Source organism: Aureobasidium namibiae (genome assembly GCF_000721765.1).
Source record: "Aureobasidium namibiae CBS 147.97 unplaced genomic scaffold scaffold_9, whole genome shotgun sequence".
Classification (NCBI taxonomy): domain Eukaryota; kingdom Fungi; phylum Ascomycota; class Dothideomycetes; order Dothideales; family Saccotheciaceae; genus Aureobasidium; species Aureobasidium namibiae.
The window spans coordinates 373,607-397,057 of NW_013581200.1; the positions used below are offsets into that span (position 1 = coordinate 373,607).

Consider the following 23,451-nt stretch of genomic DNA (forward strand, 5'->3'; position numbering starts at 1 on the left):
TGCGTTCGGATAGTATACCTCTTCACTTCTTCTTCATCTTACCACAAGATAGAGACAAGAATAGCGCAACTAAAAAGGGCCTGTTTTGTCTCACCTCTCCGTATAGAGATCCAAACATCACTGTGCAGCCTTGTCGATGTAGCGCATGGAGAGATTATAGGCGTCAACGGAGGAAAACATGCGTATGTCATCAGCAACGCCACAAATCTAGCGTACAGGGGTATCTTAAAGGAAAACCGTTACGCCTTTCACCTCGCAGAGTCCTCACGATGCAACATCTTCCACTCTGACGAGACCATTCGCCATACCTGCAGCGATCCACCCACCAACATGGAGATTTGGGTTCCATGCCATCGACTTGATTGATGTCTTTAGATCGTAAACGGTCGAGTATACCGCTCCGTTTTCCCGATGAGTGAATGCGTCTTCGGTGTTGAACAGTTTGATCTCCTTGCACTTGAACCCTTCCAGCACCCGACTGATTTCTTGTGAATCGCCCTTTGCTCTGCTCTCTGTGCTTGTCACCTGGCTTCTAAGCTCATTCGGTACACCTCCCATGACTTGATCACTATCGGAAGCGCCAGCGACTATAGACTCTCTAGTGCCGATTTGTCTCCATTCATGCGTAAACCAGGTCTGGTTCCAGATAGGAACCTTGTTCTCATAAGCACGACGCAGAGGGTTGTTGCTAATAGCCTCACCACCAACGCATCCGGCCATTACGAATGGGTGAACAGGGCTATAAGCAAGACACGCCACCGAGCTTAGGTAGCGTGTGAATGAGATCTGACGAAAGAATCGCCGGATGGGAAATGCGACGAGAGTAAAATTATCATCGACTGTGAGGATGACCTGAGCGAACTCATGCCACACGAGGACGGATCTTCCAACACGGGAGCGACTAGCTCTTACTGTCGCTGCAGGAGTCATGGTTGCTTTGGAAGTCGTATCCATCAGGTCAGTCATTTGAATATGGCCCGACATCGAAGATGAGATCATGATGTTCGGGCGTGACGGATAACAGGTGGTCACGTTGAGTATGTAGGTGGGTGATATTGGGGTAAACAGAACAGGCTCGGCATTTGAGCTTCGCTGGTCTTCCGCCGATGCGATTGGAAGCGAAGAAGGAATATTCCAGACACCGATACATCCGTTGGCGCATCCAGCAATAACACTGGTTGAACTGAGCCACGTCAAGCATGTGCATATCGTGTTCGGTGGTTGAGCAGTAAATGCAGCAGATTTGACCAACTCATACTCGGTTTCCTCATTGTCTTTGTCCTGGACAAAGACGTCCAGTACTCTCAAAGCACCATCTGCCCAGATTCCAGCCAGCATGCCGAGGCTCATACGTGCTAATGGCTGTTCTGGGGATAGTTTGCGAGGCATCGGGCACCACTTGAACGTCTTGACGTCTCCCCATTCAGAGCAGATGACCTTTTGGAGAAAGGGGGCAAAAGCAGCGTCAATATGTCCTTGAGGAGTGGCGCGGAATTCCCAGATCTGTATGGAAGACTTCGATGGCGGACGTGGAGCGAAGGCTGGTGCATAAGGTGCGGCAAACTTTTGTTCTTCCGGGTCTGAGCCCATCAAGGGCGAAGTTGTGACAGTCAAAAACTGTCTTGGACCTTCAATGTTTGGGACCCATTCGAGATGCTGCACCTTTTCGCCTAGGTTGAGCATCCATCCATTCCTGAGCGATTTAACATCTTGAGCCGGTGCTGGTGTGTCAGCAGATGGGCTCCCTGGTACCCATGGATCGTTCAGGTTGAGGCTTTCGTGTAGCCTGAGCTCATAGAGAGACTGGCGTTTGTATGGGCCCATGAGCAGTCTGCAGATCTGAAGGGCAGCAGGCGATATGTATACTTGAGCCTTTTGTGGAGACAAGGAAATGGACTGCTGGTGATACTTGAAGCTTTCTTTACCACCTTCTTTCTCATACCACTCCCAGCCCTCTTCCGACTCGGTTTTCATGGCTGCATCGCCGTGGTAGTAACTCGCCTTGAAGCCACCGAATCCACCAGCGTTCTCTTCATGACTTGGGATAGTAAGCTCAGCGCCCCATCTGTAATGAGACTTGAGGGCGGGCATCTGATCATGCTTGGCAGGGCCGAAGAAGAACAATCGTTGTAGCTCTTTAGAGCCACGTGCAGCGGGCTCAAGCAACCCACGGGGGTTGTACCTAGGGTCGCCCTTCATTTTTGCGATCTCGTCGAACTTGACTCTCTTGAAACCACGGGTTATGGTTGGAGCATCAATTTCGGGACCTCCAGCAATTGACTCGTCGTCGGAAACGAGGTCGCGACGGAATTGATAATCTTCTCCTTCATCTTCTCCTTCATCATCTTCTTCTTCTTCCTCGGCAGCGCCATCAATCGAGAGGTCGTCATCCGGTGGTTCAGGAGATGCATTGGGGTCCACATGGAAATCATCGTCTTCGTTGTCATCAAGCGTCTCGATGGGGAGAGAGGCACCATCGTCAATATCAAGCCCTTCAAAGGCATCGACGGTATATCTCTTACTAGGCAGCCTTCTGCGACCAGACGTGCGATTTGATGCGTCCATGATCCATGTAGTAGTGGTGACGTCTCGATGCAATGATCAGAATTCAGATGGCGATGTTGTTTATGAGAAAATGTCAAATTGTCGTGGCCGAGTGAATTGATAGAGCTGACATGGAAACATCAAGACCAGAAAGCAAACGTCCCAGCTTTGTTATAGAGCACCAGCCGACAGCAGCGCGTCGTCGGCTCGGCACGCGTCACTTTTCAATTTGGCAGTCGCGAGACGCGGGCACCCAAGTGTAGCCTTAACTTTCTTATCCGACCTTCACATCATACAGCCCAGCACGGCCGACTCGATAGCATTGTTAACAAATGGCCCCCAGGCCGAACCGTGACATAACCGACTTCTTCAAACCATTCGCCCAGCCAAAAGTCAAGCACACAACTGCCCGAGAGGGAAGGAGCGTGTCTGAGCCTCAAAACGCGCCTGCCACAGCCACCAAGGTGCAACAACAGCAACAGCAGAGTGCGCCTTCTGCTTCATCCATGCCATCCAAAAGACATGCCATCCCAAGTGTTCGCGCTATTCACGTTTTGCCATCCAAAGAACCAAGAATAGACGATCCCATTCCTACGCCAATATCTTCGAGTCCACCCGTGTACCATGCACCTGCTTCACACATCCCGCGAGAGCTGAGCCCTCTCACATCGCACGAGTCCAGCCCCAGCCCTCCCTCGCCTCCGCCCACCCTCTCCAAGAAGCAGCCAGCTATGGATCCCTCCGTGTCTTCGTCGTCACTATCCAGCCTTCCGATTAGCTCTCAATCATCGAGTAAACGTATCGTTCGAGACGGCATGCTAGCTGTGACAAACTCGGACTCCGACAGTATCGATGCCGATTCGGACCCCTTGGACGACATCGACGAGTTGATCCGACGAAAGCGCATGAAGATGACACCACCCACCACCTCTTCAGAGACACCTCAAAGCCAATCCAATCCTGCGCGCGAGTTGAGGAGTGCCACTCGTCGCGACAGGACATCCACTACCAGATCCAAGTTAGCTCAACCTCCCCGTAAGAAATACAAGTTTAGTATGGCTTCGCTGGTTGCCTCGCACAACAAAGACGCTCGGTCGATGCAGAAAATCCAAGAATACGAGGAAGAATACAGGCAAGAGATGGATCTTACAGCACGCCACGAGCAAGAGCTCAGGCAGGCGTCTGACATGAATGCTGCAGAATTTGCCGCTAGGCTGCAGGCAGACGACGGCGACGATGAGACGAGGGAACGCGTCGTGCGAGCTATCGAGCGCAACGACGTCCTGGAAAAGAAGGTTCAGTACCCTTTCTTCAGACATGCCGACCCTCGAGCACACCTGTCTAAGCCATTCCCAACCGCGAGTCTTACCCTAGAAGACTGGACAAGCACATTACAAGACCAGGACGCCAGGGAAGAATTGTTCAGATGTGGTTTTGTGGCAGATATGGCTCGCGTATCCGCTCTACCTGATGGACATGTTCAATGGATGCTCTCCGAACTACTGCAGGATCTCGAAGGCAGTCTGGCTAATGCCTACGTGGATGCCTTGGAGCATTCGTTTTCCAACAACCCCTTCACAACCGTCCACCTGCGTAGACAATTTCTTCTGCGAGCAGGTAGAGAGGATCTCGAACTGGGTTTGTTTTCCAACATGGCAACGATGCCTCCTCCTGCTCACCAAAGACCTCACGTGGAGACGATGCCTTTACATGTCGACTGGGCATGTGTGCTTTTGAGCAGGCTTGCGATGAGGTAAGAATGCCGATGGCTTCCCCCAACAAACATTGACTGACTGTAACTTGCAGACTGCATGTTGCCGAAAGGAGGAGCTGGCTGGCACCTTTGATGCTCTTGCTTGTGGATCGGCAAGTGGAACAGAAACTTGATACCCAGCTAGCTCTCCAAAGTTGTATCGCGGACTTGCTCGAAGCCGATTCTGGATCTCATATCCGAGCCACAACAGTATGTCTCTACTCCACTCATGGTCGCACATTCAGGCTCATGCTAACCGGAACTCCAGACCGAAAACGTTGGACAACGCATTCGCGCACACATATCGAATCCGATCTTGATTCAGCATCTGATCGGATCTCTTCCCTCATACATGGGCGCCTCCCATGTATTCAAACGGCGATTAGCGTTGGCATCATTCTTGAAGTCCAACACATACCTCACTGACGACCTTGAGGACCCGGCGACCATGAATGTGTTAACGACGTGGCTGCACGAGAACAAGACATTCAAGATCAGAGACAACACCGACTTCCACAAAATGGCAGCTCGATTTGATACGCTGGACGTAGCTATCGGGGCTGGGTTGTCAAGATTCGAGTTCTGCAGCGAGGCAACCACGATTAAAACAGACAGTCCAGTCAACACAAGCACAGTGGCATCGAGGTCAGCGCCGTCGGTAGAAGAGAGCAACTTCAACTCGGCCATAGACGAGGTAGTGACAGAGTTGCGATCGATAGCTTTCAACATCCGAGATTCAGGAGCCACGCATATGCGAAGGACCGAGTGCAAGACAGCGATCGAAAAGCTATCTTACAGACTCGAGTTCGCAGCAAGGACCAGGCCGAAGCCCAAGAGAGGCATATTCGGCACGGCCGAGGGCACGAGCGATGTGATTAGAAGCTTTGTCACAAGACGTGAGCAGGACACGAATAACGAAAACCGAGGCGGAGAGCAGTAGCATTTGGGCGAGGTTGTTGGCACGAGCATGGACAGTAGGAACAAAAGACGAGACGTTGAGAGGTAACGAGGTATATTGCGTAGAGGACAGAAAGCAAAGAAAAGCGATATCTACAGATGGCGCTGGCTCCGGGTACTCGAGTATGCAAAACAGGAGGTTGGACGGTGATTAGAGGGGGACAAGACAAAGAGAATCAATCCTTGAACTTTCTGTTCTTGTTCTCGCCGAAGAGGGTGGCTCGCACGCTGGGAAGAGACTCGGTTTGGAGCAGACGAAGACGCTCCTCGAAGGTGTTGTTGATGTCAATTCTACCGGTAGAGTTGACGATGGTGACACCACCGGATCTGGGAGTGAGTGGTTAGCGAGCAGTGGGAACATGGCTTTATCGGCACGTACGTCTCTTCCGGCAGCTTGTCCTTTTCGTCAATCTTGATTTCAGTCTCGCGGCCGTTCATCTTGTCCTTGTACTCTTCCTGGGCAGCATCGGCAGCCTTGCGAACAACGGCGTCGTCCTTTGACCTGCAACGGACGGAAACCTTTGATTCGTTCAAAGCGTAGAGACCCTCGAGGATGAGGTTCTTGAGGATGTCCTGGTACTTGGCCTCGTCGGTGGTAATGTCGGCGAGCTTGTTGTTGGCTTGCTCAAACAAGTCGTCGAGCAACTCCTGGCGGGCGCTCAGCAGGCGCAGTCTCGTCTTGTTGGAAAGGGTAGACTTTGTGATTTGTTGGGACATGGCGGCCTGCTTGAACTTCTTCTCGTACTGCGAGTCGATGGACTGAGTGTCGTTGCGCACGAGCTGCGACTTCTCAATGGCAAACTCCTCGTCGGCCTTGAGGTGGATCTCGCGGGCCTTTTCCAGGGCTTCTTGACGGATGAAGGCAGTCATCTTGCGCAGCTCCGAGGCGACCTGTAGGCGACGAGCTTGTTAGGACGTGTCGCAGGTTGACATGCAGACGGGAGAGATACCTGGTCGTCGGACATGGCGTGAGTTTGCGACATGGCGGCGGTGAGATTGCGGGTGGTGTGTGCGGGTAGAGAGAGAGTGTGTCAAAGGGCTGCAGAAGGTCGAAGTGTGGATATGCAGTATCCAGGGAAGTGACGTTGAAGCCGGCGCCGTCTCTCCGCAATCCAGAGGCAGCAGCCAGCAGGTCGCGCGTGCGCCGTCCAAAGGCAAGGCCACCTGCAACGCCTCCAGCCACGACTCCGAGGTTAAACACGGCCGCGAGTCTATAACAACCACGAGTCCCTCGCTCCAACATGTCTCGCCGACCGTCCTGATAATCCACATTCCGTCTCTTCGACCCTCGCCGTCCCCCCTCTCGTAACCATGGCCTCATTGTCGCCCGGTGCCACTCTTGGCGTAAGTCACGACTCTAGACACTCTTGCTGCTCGTCTGATTCACAAGTCTAGCTGGGAGTCGTCGTCGGCCTCATATCGACATGCGTTCAATCCGTCGGCCTCACCTTGCAGCGCAAGTCACACATGCTCGAGGACGAAAAGGACAAACACCTCCCCCGCCGCGCCCCCTACCGCCGTCGACGATGGCAGCTCGGCATGCTGCTCTTCCTCCTCAGCAACATCGTCGGCTCCTCCATCCAAATCACCACCCTTCCTCTTCCTCTACTCAGTACTCTACAGGCCTCGGGCCTTGTTTTTAATGCTCTCATGGCCACGCTGCTCCTCCACGAACCTTTCACCCGTCGTACTGCCCTGGGCACTCTTCTCGTCGCAGCTGGTGCCGTCCTAATATCTCGCTTCTCTGCTCTCCCAGAGCCCTCGCATTCCCTCGATCAGCTCCTGAAGCTGCTCGGCTATCCTAACTTTGTTGTCTGGATGACCCTGACATTGTTTCTGGTTGTTGCCATCTTGCTCGCCGACTCTGCTACCGCCTTCTTCATGACTCCTCAGCAAATTCAAAGGCCGCGCTTCAGATTGTTGCGTGGCATGGCCTATGGCCTTGTATCTGGTGTTCTGTCTGCTCATGCTTTGCTCTTGGCCAAAAGCGCCGTCGAACTACTCGTGCGTACCATTGTCGATCACAAGAACCAGTTCGACAGATACCAGTCTTGGGTGCTACTCCTACTCTTCCTCCTGTTTGCTCTCACTCAGCTCTATTATCTCCACCTCGGATTGAAGCTGGTCAGCACGAGTATCCTGTATCCTTTCGTGTTTTGCGTCTACAATATCATCGCAATTCTCGACGGGCTCATCTATTTCCGCCAAGCCGACCAACTATCGCCACTATATGCCGGTCTCATAGCCTTGGGCACTGTTATTCTGTTGGCCGGTGTGTTGGCGCTCAGCTGGCGTCTCAGTGAAGAGGACGCCGCCGCAACGACCGCAGGAGCTGAAATCCCTCACTCTGCTCTGGCTCCCGGAATGGGCTTCGTGGATGATCATGAACATGATGATGGCTCTAGACGCGCTTCCGAGACTGCGCCGTTGATGCGCAGGCATACGCTACGGGACTCTGCCTTGATGATTGGCAAGAAACGAAGACGTGGCAGTAATGATCGAGAAGTGGAAGACATCTGGGATGAGTTGGGAGACGAGGAACGGTATTACGGTACTGTTGCTCGCCGTGAGTCTCTAGGCTCGGACTCAGAGGCCACTCCACTACTCGACAATCGACGGCCGGCGCCTCCCCAAATGACGAGATCTATCACCGATCCTCCAAACCACGCACATTTTAGAAGCCGTTCCGAGCCGCTACAACTCGATGTAACGGCGTACAGGCACGAAAGCATATCCAAGCAGCTCGTGGATTGGTGGCGCACGCGATGGAGAGGTCCGGAGCCGCAGGAGGAGAGTCATGTAGACAGTCCTCGTGCCACATAGATGATTTAATGGTGTTCTTTACGAAGGAATTCATATACGGTGCAACAAGTGCTGGTCTTGGTTCATCTCTGTTGATTGGATTCTTGCATCATCTTTGGCTGTCAGGGCTCTTGAACTGTTGACTTTGAAGATTTGACACCTTCCACCACATGTGCAAGTGGTATCAGCAGCTATGATGAAATCTTAAGATCTGGAATCTGACTATAATACAAAGCTTTGAAACCGACGTGAAGGTGCAATCTGACCTGTCTCTTGATTTTGGTAAACGAAAAGCAAAGAAAATCAAGAGTCAGTCGTGCAGACGGAGAAAACGACGCCCTTCTGCCTTTTCCCGTGCAAGGACCGAGCTTGATCGAGTCTTTTTTAAGAAGCAAGTCATGAAGCGAAGAGAGAAGGAAAAGGGGGGATAAAACAGAAATTAAAAGAAACCATCCCGATGCTACGCCGCAGTTCGCCTCGCCCAACCAGCTCTCCGAGCATGGCATTTCGTTCCATCAACCCATGGCACCAATAAAATCACTCTTCGGTTTCCGCGTCGCACGTGTCGTTATGTCTGAGCAAGGATAAGAGAGCTGACGGTCTGTCTGTGGTCTCTCAAACGTCTCCTCTATTGGTGTCCAGGGTGACGACCAGGGATGGGGGCACCAGACATGGGATAGGCACCGGACTGCTGCTGCTGGAGATATGCCTGGTAGTGCAGAGCTTGCTGCTGGTCGGGTGTCATGGCGTATTGGTTTGGGGGCATGCCAGCAGCACGAGGTTGCATGCCGGCTGCGGGAGCGGGGACATTGGCGTGTGTGTCCTCGGGAGACTCGACAGTGGATTCACCGTCGACACCGTTCGAGTCGGCGGGCTCGGGGGCGTTGAGACATGCCTGATGACAGCGTCAGTAATGGCAATGACAGACGGGGTGTCGTTGGAATGAGCGCACCTGGATCAAGTTCTTGCCCTCGGCCTTGGTCACCAGAGGCTGGAGCTTGGGAGTGGTGAAGGTATAGACGAGACCAGTCTCGGAAACAACGAGCAGAAGGACTTGGGTGCCAGTGAGGACGGACAGTTCGTAGGCCTGGCGCGCACACTGTCAGTAAAAGGCGCGATCGGAAGCGAAGCCGAACGACACGTCGCGTCGCGTGTGGTGAGGACGAGCAACGACATACCTTCTTCATGATGCCGGCCTTTCTCTTGGAGAAGGTGATGTGACGACGCGACTTGTCCTGGATGAACTTGATCTCAATCTTTCTTCTCTCGCGACCGGGCTTGTCGTCGTCGTCGTCATCGTCGTCGGCGGGCGCAGCGTTGGAGGTGCGCTGTCTCTTGATGCCTCTCTGTTCGGGGGCAATGCTGTCGTCGTGGGCAGAGGGCGAATTGCCGTCCTGAGGGTCTGTGATTTGATCTGCCATGGCGGGTATCTTTGAGTTGGTCGGGTTTGGTATTGCGGAGGTGGTGATGAAAGGAGTTTAGTCTGAGCGCACATTGGGAAGAGAAGCTCTTTCCTCCTTAAGGGCTGCCGGAATGCGTGGTCCGAGCTTAACTTTCACGCACTACTCGTAGGGCACATGAGGTTCTCATTCCTCCGTAACCCCCGTAAAACCATCGGCTCGTACAAACACCTCGAGGGCCGGCCGAAACACTTTCTAGGTACTGATCTACGTACTACTCGGAATACAGTACCTAACCTAGCCAGTTCCCTGTAGTTCTTCTGCCATGGTCGATGTTCAGCATCTGCGAACACATCGCTGCCCGTACCAAGGACTCGTCCTCCTGCCCAGACGCCACTCACTTGTGGCAAAATGCCCGTGCAACACTCCAAGGCAACATTCAAGCGGCGCAAATCGTAAATGGAAAGTCTGTGAAACAAGGACACATCAACGTGCCCTTCCTATGCGCTAGAGCTTATAGACTCTCTGCGTCTCTGACACTCCCTCTGCGAAGGTGTAGAGCGCGTTTGTTCTCTACTATAGAAATGCACAATTACTACCGGAGTACGAGTCGCCCTGGGCATGCATGTAGCAATAATATAATGTCCTGCTTCTGGGTCCAAGGCCCCCGTGGCTGCTCACTGCGAGAGTGCATGAAGTTTAAGATCTTGAAGCAGGTGCCATCGAGAGTAGCATCGACAACTGAATCCCTTCCTTCCAGGTGCGACAACCGGATAGACGTGCTCTTTGCATCGCGAACATCAATCACATATCAATACATCGTCAAAGTGCAAGCGTCGAATCGTCATCGGACCGAATTTGTGCTTGGGTAGCATGCAGTTGTGCTCAAAGCGGACACTTTATTAGTGAGAGCGCGTCACGGCCAGAAAGACGTGCGCCTATCGTGTTCCTTCTTCCATTGCTGTCCGTCTGTGGTAGCAAAGACCCTGGACGACGCAAGTGATTGTCGACGAGACGGACAACAACTTTTGACGATACACCTCTTGTTCTCACAACCCTCCACGCGCCCTCTCTCAGACCAAACTTTCCGTCAATACTACCGACAATTCAACCCTCACTTACCTCTACTCTCTCCCCAGATAGGACAGGCGCGACCCACGTACCTTCGCGTGGTTATGAGATCTTGACCAACACTCGCCTCGAGGAACCATCAGCGTCAGATGCGTAGTTAGGACGACTTGCCGTGAATTACGCAATGGCCGATGTCGTGGCGGAAATCGAGTAAGACACACAACACAACTACCCTGTGCTGTCGTTGTATACTGACTTGGTCGTCCAGGGAGCTCAAAGCTCTTCCCAGTGGCCAGCACTGGTTCTGCCCACGCTCATCCGACGACGACGGCTCCGTATATTTCGACGAAGACATCCTCAATGCGCCTACCCAGGAAACAGAGGCAGAAAAGGAGGCCAGGCATGAAAAGATTGAAGAGTCGCGACTGTTGAAGAAGAAGGTGCTACAGGCCTGCCAGATCTTTGCTTTCGACGGAGAGACGGCACTACAATTGGGCTCTGACTTCAAGAGCCTGCTCAAACACCAGCTCCAACGCTGCACTGTCTGCGTACGCGAGTACCACCGTGGAAGACAAGACGTGAAGCACGACCTTGAACTGCAATATGATGCCGATCTGGTAGCTTCCTTCATGCAAGTCTTCGACCAGATGAACACCGAACGTATCGCCGCCGGCTTGGACGGCGTTAGAAACACCCTTCTCGATCTCGCTCCCGAAGAACGCTCTATCGCCAATCTGCCTCAAGAAGAGATGTACGCCCTCTTTGAGTCGATGCATTGCACAGCATTCCTACAAAACGAGTCGCTTCTTCGCGACCACTTCGACCAACCCTTCAAGCTCGTTCAAACCAAGAGGAAAATTACCCTGCCTGAATACACACCGGCTTTGACTTCCTTTCTGTTCAGTCACAACAAGGAGAGACGTACCTGGGCTCTCAGAGGCTGGACAAAGTTCAAGCGACCTATCACTGGCGTCGAGTTCGACTGGACAGTTCGCGATACTTTCAATGCGGCTATGCTTCGTGTCACCCCTATGAACATCGATCGCGACTTCTTGCCCATCTTCTGGGATGGCGCCAAAGTCATTCTTGAAAGACTCGACAAAAACCTCATCACACATCACCTTCGAGCTCTGGATATGGATATTTACAAGCTAGCTCTTGACCATTTCCAGCTCTCCTTCGATGGCTATGGAAACATTGTCAGTAGTTTCAGTGCTCTACTGAAGAAATCCCCGAAGGATGTCTGGGAGGCTTTGGCTGCTGTCCCTCCACAGGCCGTCGCAGAACAGATCCTCAACAGCCCCTCCATTGACGGGCCGATGATGACCACCGAGGAAGACAAACCACTGCAACTCGAAGCACTTCTGGAGTGGGTCGATCCTTTTGTGCAGTCCATCAAGCCCGCGAACCTGGCCCCTGCGTGTCGTGCCGTTCTGCAGCAATTGATGACGAGGCTACAATCGGACAAATACTCCCGATATGCTCAGACTGTCTGTTGGCATAAAGGCTTACAGGTCATGAACACTACGATGGAGATCATGAATCAGGCGAGTGCAGGCAGTGCCACTGTGGCAGACTTGCTTGAGCTAGTTCGCGTCCATGTCTTCACGATCTTGGAGAATCTTCATAGCTTCAAAGATTCCCCAGCACACTCCCGCGAGACCGACCTTGGTCTCGATGTTGTGCGCAATGCCCTTTCCCTTGACTGCCATTCCCTAGCATCAACACGCGATGCAATATTGCAACAGAAGTCTCTCGGATTCGATCTCAACGTCTCATCATTGGCCATTTGGAAGGCTGCAGTAAGGAGCGTCAAGCCAGGTGATATCTCTCTTGCATCAGCAATCTTGATCGGCGCCAGCCGTCTCATGCTTCTGGAACCGCTTGCGCCCAAAGAGTCTGCCAATGCTTCCAAGCATGCTGAAAGCTGGAACAATGGGTTTGAACGCGCTTCGGGCTACATCACCGAGCTCTTCAACAGCTTGCAGGACTTCGACCCCAAAGAGCTTCAAGGATTGATGAGTAGCCCTGGTGCAGCACAGAGTCTTTTCTATGCGGTTTTCTCTGGCCATGCTGAAATCCAACAATCTGCGGCCACCATTATCAAGAGCATGGGATCTCAGGACTCGCGTAGAGATGGCGTAAAATATCTTGTGGAAAATTACTTCGTGGTGGCGCTTCAAACCATCGCTTCGACTCTCCGCGGTATGTCTCGGAGCCACATGTTTTCACCATGCAGAACTCTACTCAAGCTGGGAAGGGACATCCTTGACTGCCTCTGCAGCACGCAAGATGGTATCTTGCGGTCCCGTAAGCTCAACGCAGAAGAAGTCCAGGCCATTGAGAACACGTGGCAAGCCCTGTGGAGCGTAATAGGATGCATGTTCAAGTACACAGAGCAATGGAGTCTTGCTGGGCACGACAAGAACATGATGATTGAATTCTGCCGAGACGCTATGGATTTTGCAGATTACGCATTCAACCAGTACAGTGTCATTGCAGGAGCGCTGCGCGACGCAAATGTTGCTTCGGGTGACAACAAAACGTTTCAAGAAGTCGAACAAGGCCTACTGCAGATGCCCAGAGATGCATCGGGCCATGTTACAAAATGGCTCCGACTCAGAGATGAGTATCTGATCAACAAAGCCGTGACCATTACCTCTGAAATCATGAAGCGTCTTGAATCAGTTGATCTGCGACTGCCCGAGGACTCTACAATCTATGTCGACGACGTGCTGAATGGCACCGTCAAGACGAGGCTCAGCATGTCCCAGAAGGCCGAATTGCGTCGGGCACTAGAGACACATATTGGTGTCGGGTCCGAGGTCCAAGAGCAGAGCGCAACTGAGATATCCAAGCCTCAGAGGCAAGGTTCGCTTGCATCTTGGGTTACGTCTGGACCAGATGCGACAAACACAACTCCAGCCAGCAAACCCAAGAGAACTTTGGATATGGAAACTTGGAGAGCTGCCGCTGACGAGTCTGCTCTCAAGAGGGCCATCTCGAGCGTTTCGCCAACCGCTGAGATGCTCAAAGCACGTGGCGACTTTGCTAAGAAGTCCATACTACCAACCAGGACTCCAGTTGTACAGCAGGACCCCAACAACTTCAGGGTTAAACGTCAGCAAGAACAAGAAGCTAAACGCAAGAGAGATCTTGCGGCGATTGCTGCTGCCAAGAGGGAAGGTGGTTCAGGCCTACAAGGCATCGGTCTCGAAGGCAAGGACCACTCAACCAAGGGTCAAGGTGTCATGGTCTCCTCGGATGAGAGCAGCGAGGACGAAGACGACCAGCTGGACGCAGAACTTTTCGGCGTCAAGCCCACCAAGAAGCGAGTAAACACTGCGAAAAGCGATGCTGCAGGCGCCATTGGCTTGAAACGCGAACAACGTAATCAGCCCATTCGAATCGAGAGGCGAGTTCGTTCTGCCAAGGATATGCGAGCTCGACTTGCTCCAGACCTTGCACCCCTACACAAGACGATTCTGGGCTGGGACTTCTTCTACGAAGGCGACTACCCCCCCAACTCCAAAGACTGGCAATTCCAAAAGGTCGCCAACTCCTTCCGCCATGTTGCCGATTATCAAGAGACGTTCCGTCCACTACTTGTTCTCGAAGCTTGGCAAGGCTTCATGAAATCGAGGGAAGAAGGCTCCTTCAAGCCCTACGAGATAAAGATCGTAAACAGATCAAGTGTTGACGCTTTCATCGAGGTCAGCAGCTCTGTCACACACGCCGAGAATAGGGAGATACAAATCTCGGAGAGCGACATCATACTCTTCTCGATGTCCAACAATCCCACGGCAGATGCCGACGCTGCTCATTGTTTTGCCCAAGTGTATCGTACACGCCGCCAGAAGCAACACATAGAGGTCACGTATCGTGTGATGCCGGGAAACAACAACACTATGATAGCTCATCTTTTGCCTGGCAGTGTCATACACGGTACTAAGGTCCAATCGATTACACCCCTGGAACGCGAGTATGGAGCCCTGCTCGGTCTGCAGTATTACGACTTGTGCGACGAGATCACCAAAGCCAGACCTTCGCCACTACTGGAGTATACTGATAAGCAGTTAGCGCCCATCGTCAGCAACTACACGCTCAATAAAGCACAAGCCAAGGCTGTTCAGTCTGCAGTGCAGAATGATGCTTTCACTCTAATTCAGGGTCCTCCAGGCTCTGGCAAGACCAAGACGATTGTAGCGATTGTGGGTGCCTTGCTTAGTGACAGTCTTTCGGACAAGCAACTGGGCAGTAAGATCGAGGTTCCACGAGGAGGTGGCACTTTCCCTACCAACACGGGCGTGTCAAAAAAGCTTCTAGTGTGCGCGCCCAGTAACGCAGCAGTAGACGAGCTGGTGATGAGATTCAAGGAAGGTGTCAAGACACTCAGAGGTGTTCACCGAAAGGTGAATGTGGTTCGTGTCGGTCGTAGCGAGGCTGTCAACAGCTCTGTCGTCGACGTGACGATGGAGGAGCTTGTCAACAAACGCTTGGGTTCCACCAATAACGACAAGCAGGCAAGGGAGCAGACTCAGCAACTCATGAAAGAACACCAGAACGTGTCTGAACAGGTCCGGTTGACTCGCTCAAAGCTTGACAGTGGCGAGGTCAAGGGCAAAGAGCTCTCAGAGCTCCAAGACCAATTCAATGCTCTTCGCAATCGCAAGACTAAATTGGGAACTCAGATTGACAACGCCAAAGACAACGAAAACTCGGCCGGTCGAGCTGCAGAGCTCAATCGTAAGAGAGTGCAACAGTCTATCTTGGACGATGCTCACATCATCTGCGCTACCTTGAGTGGTAGTGGTCATGACATGTTCCAGAGTCTGAACATCGAGTTCGAGACTGTCGTGGTTGATGAAGCCGCCCAATGCGTGGAGATGAGCGCTCTGATTCCTTTGAAATATGGATGTGCCAAGTGCATTCTTGTTGGAGATCCCAGACAACTGCCCCCAACGGTTTTCTCCAAAGCCGCCTCTGCCAACAAATATGAGCAAAGTTTGTTTGTTCGAATGCAGAACAACCACCCAGAAGCGGTCCATCTGCTGGACACTCAATACCGCATGCACCCCGACATCAGTGCCTTTCCCAGCGCAGCTTTCTACGAAGGTCGTCTATTGGATGGAGATAACATGGCAGGTCTTCGGAAACAGCCATGGCACGCCAGCGACTTGCTTGCACCATACCGATTCTTCGACGTTCAAGGCCAGCACCAAGCCGCACCTAAAGGTCACTCTCTCATCAACCTGGCGGAGATCGAAATTTCCATGCTTCTGTACGAGAGACTTATCAGTGATTACCGTGATTACGATTTCAAGAACAAGATCGGTATCATCACGCCTTACAAGTCACAGTTGCGGGAGTTGAAGCAACGCTTCTCCGGTCGTTATGGCCCTGAGATTATAGAGAACATCGAATTCAATACCACAGACGCCTTTCAGGGTCGAGAGAGCGAGATCATCATCTTCTCTTGCGTTCGTGCATCTGCTACGGGTAGCGTCGGATTCTTGTCCGATGTTCGTCGCTTGAACGTTGGTATCACTCGTGCGAAGTCCAGTCTGTGGATCCTCGGTAACTCGGACAGTTTGATGAGGGGCGCGGTCTGGAAGACACTTCTGGATGATGCTCGGGATCGCCAAAGCTACATAACAGGCAATCTCCATGGAATGCTCAAAGCACACTCTTCAAAGTATCCCGCAAAGGCACATTCTCTGACCAAGAACTCAAAATCATCTGTCTCGAACAACAATGGATCCGCCAAGCAGAACGGATACACTGGAGTCACTGCTGACAAGGGGCAAGGCAACAGTCTAAGGGTCAAACATGAAGCTGATGGTCAGAAGGTCAAGAAGGAAAATGGCATTCAAGCCATGGAAGGCGTGCGTGTCAAGTTGGAGGATAAGCTTGCCAGTATGCGCACAAAAAAGGGCGATGGAGATGTTGAGATGGCTGATGCAGACTCCGCTCGGAGTGGTGCTTCCACGCCGACAGTGAACAGCGAGCCTGTTTCTGCTTCAGCATCTGTCTCATCGGGACCGGCAGCTGCTGCCAAGCCCAAAACATACATGTTACCAACCACGACGACACCTCAGATTATACGCAAGAGGAAAAAGCCCGCCGACCCCTTCATGCCTCAGCAAAACAGAAAGCAGAGGAAAGGTTGAAGGATCTGACGGCACGGAGCATTTTTGGCGTGACAAGGCTAGCACGGCGTTAGTCCTTTCGATATGTAACTTTTTCTTGCATTACACGAATTTGACTCACAAGGTCTGGAGATAGGTAAGTGGATTGTGTATTGGCTCCACCTCAGATTCCACCCTTGCTTCCACGTGTGCCACTTGACGGTGACCTTTGTTCGAGGCACTGAGAACATTGTGCCCTGTCAGTCGATGGTCTGCTCCTGTTGTAATACCCATGGGTGACTCCCGGACCAGTCTTCTACGGTCCTTGCGTTCATTGTAACGGCATCTTACATGCACATGCACGCCTGCAAAACCCCGAACATCATGAGCATCACGAGTGCGCCAGCCACATTGTCAGGGCGACAATGGCCCTTGGCAAACAGTGCCGCAAATCTGGCTATTCGTTTCAAGGCTACCTTTCTTGTCGCAGATGATGTTTTATTTTGTTTGACTGTCGCCTTGTAAGACGGCGTGCATTTAATTCTATGCGCTCCGAATTCTCGTACAGATTGAGATATTCGGCTCGAGTGATCGAGGTTGCTGTCACGACCAATCCCAAAGCGAATCCTTGCATGACAAGCGCCGCGCCAATTCAGAGACGCATAGCGTCCAGTAGTTCAATGGTTGCTGCATCCTGTCTCCTGGTAGTGATCGTCGTACGTCGTTGCTGTAAGGATCTTGTGCTTTTCCCTTGCACCACTACTTGTGTGAACCGTGATTGTTGATATTTACCTTGCCGGTTCGACCCATGAGATCTCTGCTTTCGTCTTCAATTGCTCTGTGGTTACCATTTCTCCGATCGGTCTCACCTGTGTGTATGGTCGTGAATAAAGTCTCCGAGCTCTTCTCCCAGCCCTACCTTTTGCCATCTTAGATGCACCTTTCCGCTATTCCACGACGCAGGCCTGTACCTCCATTTGTCAACCACACGCCCAAAGCTTATGAGTTTCAAAAGGCCGGCAAGTTACATCAGTCTTCAGCAATGTTCGGCCCAACTGGTATGGTGGTCCCTGTCATGCTGCCAGCTCCCTCAGCCAAACCTGTAAAACCTGATGTACCTGAGAACGAGAGGAGCAGTACGGGTGACAGCGTCAGCCATGCTAGCTCTCAAGCAGATGCAAAATCGTATGAAGGTACTCGTCCGACGTCCTCTGAAATTGATCACAGCGACGAAGCCAGAAGTCCATTCGTTGACAAAATGATGACCCAAACAAATCTTCTGGTCTTGCCCCCATCGAATCCATCTTACCAGATGGCTTACTTCCTCAAAACAACTGGGCCAGTCAAGGAGCCTCCGATCAGAGCACAGAAATCCAGGAGGATATCCTCTGCTATGCGTATCTTCAAGAACAGCAGCAGACGTCCCTCAGAATCAACGACTGCAGCCCACATGAGGTTCGTGAAGCCGGGATACATACAAACTCTACAAATACTGATTACACGTAGGCTCAATAATATCATCTCTGAAGAAAAAGATGTCCCAGAGTTTGAGACGCAGCCAGCAGATGACGCTTCCCAAACGTCGAAAAGGCCATTGTTGCCACCGGGGCAAAGACTGCCGGACGTCGTCATCCCAAAGGTGTCTAAGACTGGTGGGTCAAGGACAGACAAGGATATTACGATCTGAGCTTACCAGCTTGCAGGCAAGAGGTATTTCGAGATCGAGACAGCCGGCCAGAAGAACAAGATCGATACGCCACCGAAGAGGTATGTTTGACATCCACGATACATCGACAAACGATTGACATATTACCAGTCCTGAGATAGCCGAGTCCAAAGTCTCCGTTCTAGTCACCGATCAGCTCAGTACAGATAGCCTTCACGATTGGGTTTTGGGCTTCGAAAGTCCTGCACCTAGTACCGCCACCCAAATGCACGAAGGACCGGAAGCACTCAGGGGCTGGCCGATCAAACGCATATCTCAGACGCTGCCACATGAAGAAACCATTCGAGTCCTGAATCGCAAAGCCATACCAGTGCGTCCATTATTCCTTGGTACAAAGGCTCGTACGATGGCATCGGGAGGCGAAAGGCACGTTCGAGTGATACGCGGGAGAACAGCACCTCTTCGAAGCCACCCTGTAACTCCAGGACCAGTACCGAGCATACCACCCCCAGCTCTGCCAGAGCATAGAATCGGCTCACCAGTTGCCGAACCTACCAAATCAGCAGCCTTTGTCCAACTGAGCCCTCGCCGATTGAACACTGATTCGCCAGTTGTTCAAAGAACCTCTAGTGATGTTACTGGACTTCAGTTCACGCATCACTCGTTCCGAGAGGGTGTGAGGTCAGTCTCGAACAGCCCTGGGCCTCCGCCACCACGTAGTCCTTTACGATTGTCGATACCGTCTGAATCTCTGGGGGAGATGCTCGGCATGTCGACTGCGGAAAGCAGCCCCGATGCGCATGGGAAGGACAAGAAGCAAGTCAACGAAGAACAAGCAATTCGGGTGACGAAAGAGGCGGCTGTGGTATATGCTGCTCGAGAGCAGAGAGACGACGACCTACCTTCCTTCTTCCGACCAGGCAGCAGTGGAACAAGCAGTGATGTCTTTTGCACAAACGCAAGTCAAACGAAGCCAAGTTCTTCGAAGCCGCTCGAACTCATCGATGCCATGGTCAAAGCATCACAGCAAAACACATCGCGCCGTCGTCTTCGTAGAGCCAGGCCTGAGGGACCGCGGCCGCTCGATGTTCGCAGCTCGCATTCGCAAGACTCCCTCGAACGAGAGGTCAGACCGAACGGCTACTGTACGAGTCCGCTGTCCGCTAAGCGCGCAACGAGCATAGGCGAAGCTTCAGAGAATTACCGGATCATTGCCACCACCGCCTCGCCCTCGCCCAGGATCAGCCATGTGCGCACAGCTTCGAGTGCAAAAGGCAGGCTCAGTCCAGTGCCACGAGGCAAAACAAGTAAGCGCGGTCGAGGGCCGAAGAGTGTGACTTCGACGCCTTCACGAGCAGGCAGTCCATCAAAGAAGACTCGACAATCAACTACACCTGAACTGCCTTCACCACCGCCCAAGAAAGAACTGCCGCCCACTCCGTGTACCAAGAACGATGGCCACTCGAGATCAGAGGACACAGCAGACATTGATTTAGCAAGGACCGTCTCGACCAAAGCCTTACCTGCACCACCATTCGATGAGAATGGACGTGGTATGGTGTTCCCATCGCCACCGTCGAGTGCAAAGACGGCCAGATTCAAGTTGCAGCCGGGCGAGAGCAGCCCTATAGGCATCGAAGCACGGATGGAGGCACTTGAGCGCAGAAACAAGTTGTTGGAAGCTGCTCTGTCGGCAGTGCTCAAGACTGGAGGCATGCTCAACGGTTGCCCTTGCCAGGCATCGCACGCACCTGGACTCGGGTGTGAGGAAGCAGCGACCAACGAGGCGTTGGTTGCGCGAGGAAGTGTACGCAGTAGAGTCAGCTCTGCCAGCAATGTATCAAGCGCGCTGGACGTGTATCTAAGCACAAGGGGGAGATGATGAAGGGAATGGGATGCATGATGATAAGATGAGATGATGGCTGTTAGATATATGTATGCACTTTTCGGATTTGTTGTTGCATTCCTTGGACCTTTTGCTTGTAAAGTCTTCAGTGAAGTGGTAGTGACTGGAGTGCAGATGAGGCGCGACAGGCTGTAGGCAGTTAGCCATGCACGTTTGATGTTCGTTAATGTACAGCAAGAGAGCGACGCAGGCATGGTGGGGGAAAGTGCAGCAAAGCTGGCGGAAGCGGAAGGCACACAACGCCAAGGAAAGCTGTGGGAAATCCTCGGCTAGCCCACAAACGCCGCTGCCATTTTCAATTGAGCAGCTTTGCAACACCGCTGCCGCGTTAATCGACGAGACGACAAGAATCCACCCAACGACACAACCGACAAAATGAGAGTCTACGAGGACAGTTTCTCCGGCCAGAAGATCTACCCTGGCAAGGTGCGAATCGCCGCCCCCTCCCCTCCCCGCCAACGACGACGACGACCACCACGATGAAGAAGAAGCAGAAGAATACACACAACGAGAGCCTGGACAAGAACGCGAGGCTGATTGGGTTACGTGCAACAGGGCAAGCTCTACGTCCGTGGTGACAGCAAAATCTTCCGTTTCCAGAACGGCAAGTCCGAGTCGCTCTTCCTCCAGCGCAAGAACCCCCGCAAGATCTCCTGGACCGTCCTTTACCGCAGACAGCACAAGAAGGGTATCTCAGAGGTCAGTCGCCCATCCACCCGTCGCCATCTCCGCCAGCCAGCAAGCCAGCGCGCGCGCAACTTCGATCGCCATGAACCCGACATTCAACAATCGCCGCCGCTGCTTGAATTGCGCAAACATACACCGAACGAAACCAAGAACAGTGACTGATGGACTTTCGTTATACAGGAGGTCGCCAAGAAGCGCACTCGCCGCACCGTCAAGAACCAGCGTGCCATCGTTGGTGCCTCGCTCGATGTGATCAAGGAGCGCCGTTCGCAGCGCCCCGAGGCCCGTGCCGCCGCCCGCGCCGCCGCCATCAAGGAGGGCAAGGCCAAGAAGTCCGAGTCCGAGTCCGAGAAGAAGGCCAACAAGGCAAAGAACGCCGCCTCTGCCGCAAAGGGCCAGGCCGGCAAGATTGCCAGCAAGCAGGGCGCCAAGGGCCCCGCCGTCAAGGTCGCCGCCAAGTCCCGTTAAGCAGCTGGATTCTTGCGGTTGATGTGGTTTGATTGTCGTTTAGGCGCAGGCTGAGGCACGGCATGGGAAAATGCATCTTCGTTACTTATACCGACTTTTTTCGCACTTCTCATGCCTTAGGGAATTTATCAAAAAGCCGCCCCCGCACACGTCTGGAGGCGCACCCACAATGCGTTCATGATAGGCCTCTGAAATGCATTTCGAAAATTAAATGACTCCCATGTTTCTGTTCACTCTATCGGCCATTCTCTACAGTGACCATCAGGGTGATTGCTTTGACGTGAACTTATGACCATCGACTTCAGATAGGCATTTCTGAACCTCTATCCCATACTCATATTGCTAACTCTACAGGACTCTTCATTGCCTCTCTCTCACAGGGCCTCGGCGCACATCATTGGTCCTTGGATCTCGTCCCTCTTCGCCTTGCCGGCCAAGTTTTCGACAATTGTCAACGAGAAGAGCAATGCAGTACCAGGGCCTCTGCTTGTGATGATCTTGCCGTCAACCACAACTCTTTCATGATCGTCCGCGTAGCTCCAGCCGGCATCGACAATCTCCTGCTTGACTGACGGGTGCGATGTGACCTTGCACTTCTTAGCAGCCTCGCCCTCAGCACGTAGCGATTTGACACTCTCGACCAGCGCTGTGGTTCCGGCACAGATTGCTGCCACCCATTTCCCTTCGTTTCGAAACTCGCGAATCAGGCGTAGAACTTCCTCGCTCTGACAGAAGGTTTTGGCTCCGGGTGCGCCTCCTGGTAGGATCAGAATGTCTGCCGCATCGACGAGACGATCAGGAATCTCGTGTGGTGATGGGATATCAGGGATGATCTTGATTCCGCGGGAGCATCTGCAAGACGTGTTAGAGATCTGAAGCCAAGCAAGTCGATCTCGTGCTGAATCAGTGAACATCAATGGCTTTCGCATGATCAAACATGATATGGGAGCTCGCCCATGGAATATTACCACGCGTGCCCTGTGATATCTCATGCCGAATAGGCAGTACCTGAATTCCCCCTGCTATGAACAGCATCTCGTACCTCCCCATGTGCAGAGTTATGTCATGCGGGCCCATAGAAGTGCACAGTCCTTCCAGCAACTACGAGGTATCCATCGAGAGTCGTAGTTACATCGTCTCTCTGTAGTCTCTGTTGCTATCGAGAAAGAACTGTGTATTCTGATGGCTCCAGCTCCGCCTGCATGTTGTCTGGAAGAGCGGAGTGGGAGTGATAGGATCCAGCCCATGGGGAGTAGTGAACAAATCTGACAGCCGAATTCGTTGTCTCTTGAGAACCTCAACGGGTGCAATCAGACGGCTGAGTTGCTTCCAGTCAAGTACGGAATCTTATCGGTATGAAGCTTCCTTACCATGGTTTGACTCGCCCTTCAAATCTCGGGAGACTTGTACGTACTGAGCCATCCATGGTCATTGGTCGGGGTGCTTCTACGATCCTCGTCTCTTGATGAAAGCTCTGCGGCTTCCAGATGTTCACGAACCAACTTGGACAACGGATCGACAGAGTGGCAACGCCATATTGACTTACTCGGCGTAAAGAGGATTCTTAAGGTTGACACCCACAGATTTGACTGTTGCAAATCCGGCTCGTACCAAGACACTTCATTCCAAGTCAGCCGCGGCACTATGTGCTCATATCAAGATGCAGCCGCTTACTCCAGGGGGGTTACCGTCTCGATCTCCTCGGAGCCATCTGCGATGAGAACGAGTGCTGAGAGCTGCTTGTCGCTGGCCATCTTTATGCAAGTATGTGTGAAAAGTCGGACGGGATTGAAGTGGTATTATGGTGCGTGTGGAGTAGATCGCTGCTTTGCCAGGATCCGACGTCGATTCGTCAATCCTGCCAAGCTTTAGAGTGTCATCGCAATCCAGTCTACCTACCTAGGTAGTAAACATACTATCTGACTGTTATGCGTACCCGGTGGAAGTTTCAACAGTTTGATCAGCATGATCTATACGAAAGTTTGATATGCTCGGAGCCTTCAACGATATCGTCTCGACTCTCCTGCCTCCGCATTGTGCAGAGCCGTTCACGGACATGCCGTCGAGAT

The 23,451-nt window shown here is 52.5% G+C and overlaps 9 protein-coding genes across 9 annotated transcripts; 5 read left to right on the forward strand and 4 right to left on the reverse strand.

The window, feature by feature from the left end:
- Positions 1-264: 264 nt before the first annotated feature.
- M436DRAFT_47600 (uncharacterized protein) lies at positions 265-2,199 on the reverse strand (the record flags this gene model as incomplete). Its single annotated transcript, XM_013571617.1, has 1 exon — positions 265-2,199. The coding sequence occupies one exon, from the start codon at positions 2,197-2,199 to the stop codon at positions 265-267; it is 1,935 nt and encodes a 644-aa protein (XP_013427071.1).
- Positions 2,200-2,876: 677 nt separating this feature from the next.
- On the forward strand, positions 2,877-5,237 carry M436DRAFT_47938 (uncharacterized protein; the record flags this gene model as incomplete). Its single annotated transcript, XM_013571665.1, has 3 exons — positions 2,877-4,297; positions 4,351-4,507; positions 4,566-5,237. 3 exons carry the CDS (start codon positions 2,877-2,879, stop codon positions 5,235-5,237), a joined length of 2,250 nt encoding a protein of 749 aa, XP_013427119.1.
- A 193-nt stretch (positions 5,238-5,430) lies between these two features.
- M436DRAFT_73038 (putative ATP synthase subunit E) lies at positions 5,431-6,237 on the reverse strand (the record flags this gene model as incomplete). Its single annotated transcript, XM_013571788.1, has 3 exons — positions 5,431-5,581; positions 5,634-6,145; positions 6,205-6,237. 3 exons carry the CDS (start codon positions 6,235-6,237, stop codon positions 5,431-5,433), a joined length of 696 nt encoding a protein of 231 aa, XP_013427242.1.
- Positions 6,238-6,649: 412 nt separating this feature from the next.
- Positions 6,650-7,651, forward strand: M436DRAFT_18078 (uncharacterized protein; the record flags this gene model as incomplete). Its single annotated transcript, XM_013571472.1, has 1 exon — positions 6,650-7,651. A coding segment is annotated over one exon (1,002 nt), but the record flags the coding sequence as incomplete, so codon positions are not given.
- A 1,033-nt stretch (positions 7,652-8,684) lies between these two features.
- Positions 8,685-9,477, reverse strand: M436DRAFT_82148 (MADS box transcription factor Mcm1; the record flags this gene model as incomplete). Its single annotated transcript, XM_013571789.1, has 3 exons — positions 8,685-8,951; positions 9,009-9,143; positions 9,235-9,477. 3 exons carry the CDS (start codon positions 9,475-9,477, stop codon positions 8,685-8,687), a joined length of 645 nt encoding a protein of 214 aa, XP_013427243.1.
- Positions 9,478-10,718: 1,241 nt separating this feature from the next.
- Positions 10,719-16,697, forward strand: M436DRAFT_47050 (uncharacterized protein; the record flags this gene model as incomplete). The annotated part of the gene is made up of 2 exons (XM_013571506.1): positions 10,719-13,398; positions 13,432-16,697. 2 exons carry the CDS (start codon positions 10,719-10,721, stop codon positions 16,695-16,697), a joined length of 5,946 nt encoding a protein of 1,981 aa, XP_013426960.1.
- An 892-nt stretch (positions 16,698-17,589) lies between these two features.
- On the forward strand, positions 17,590-20,203 carry M436DRAFT_47883 (uncharacterized protein; the record flags this gene model as incomplete). The annotated part of the gene is made up of 4 exons (XM_013571648.1): positions 17,590-18,110; positions 18,162-18,307; positions 18,359-18,422; positions 18,472-20,203. The coding sequence occupies 4 exons, from the start codon at positions 17,590-17,592 to the stop codon at positions 20,201-20,203; spliced, it is 2,463 nt and encodes an 820-aa protein (XP_013427102.1).
- A 399-nt stretch (positions 20,204-20,602) lies between these two features.
- On the forward strand, positions 20,603-21,244 carry M436DRAFT_20537 (Rpl24ap; the record flags this gene model as incomplete). Its single annotated transcript, XM_013571475.1, has 3 exons — positions 20,603-20,653; positions 20,783-20,926; positions 21,095-21,244. Coding segments are annotated over 3 exons (345 nt in total), but the record flags the coding sequence as incomplete, so codon positions are not given.
- A 512-nt stretch (positions 21,245-21,756) lies between these two features.
- On the reverse strand, positions 21,757-23,136 carry M436DRAFT_47150 (DJ-1 protein; the record flags this gene model as incomplete). Its single annotated transcript, XM_013571530.1, has 3 exons — positions 21,757-22,234; positions 22,929-23,000; positions 23,057-23,136. 3 exons carry the CDS (start codon positions 23,134-23,136, stop codon positions 21,757-21,759), a joined length of 630 nt encoding a protein of 209 aa, XP_013426984.1.
- Between the last annotated feature and the right edge of the window lie 315 nt (positions 23,137-23,451).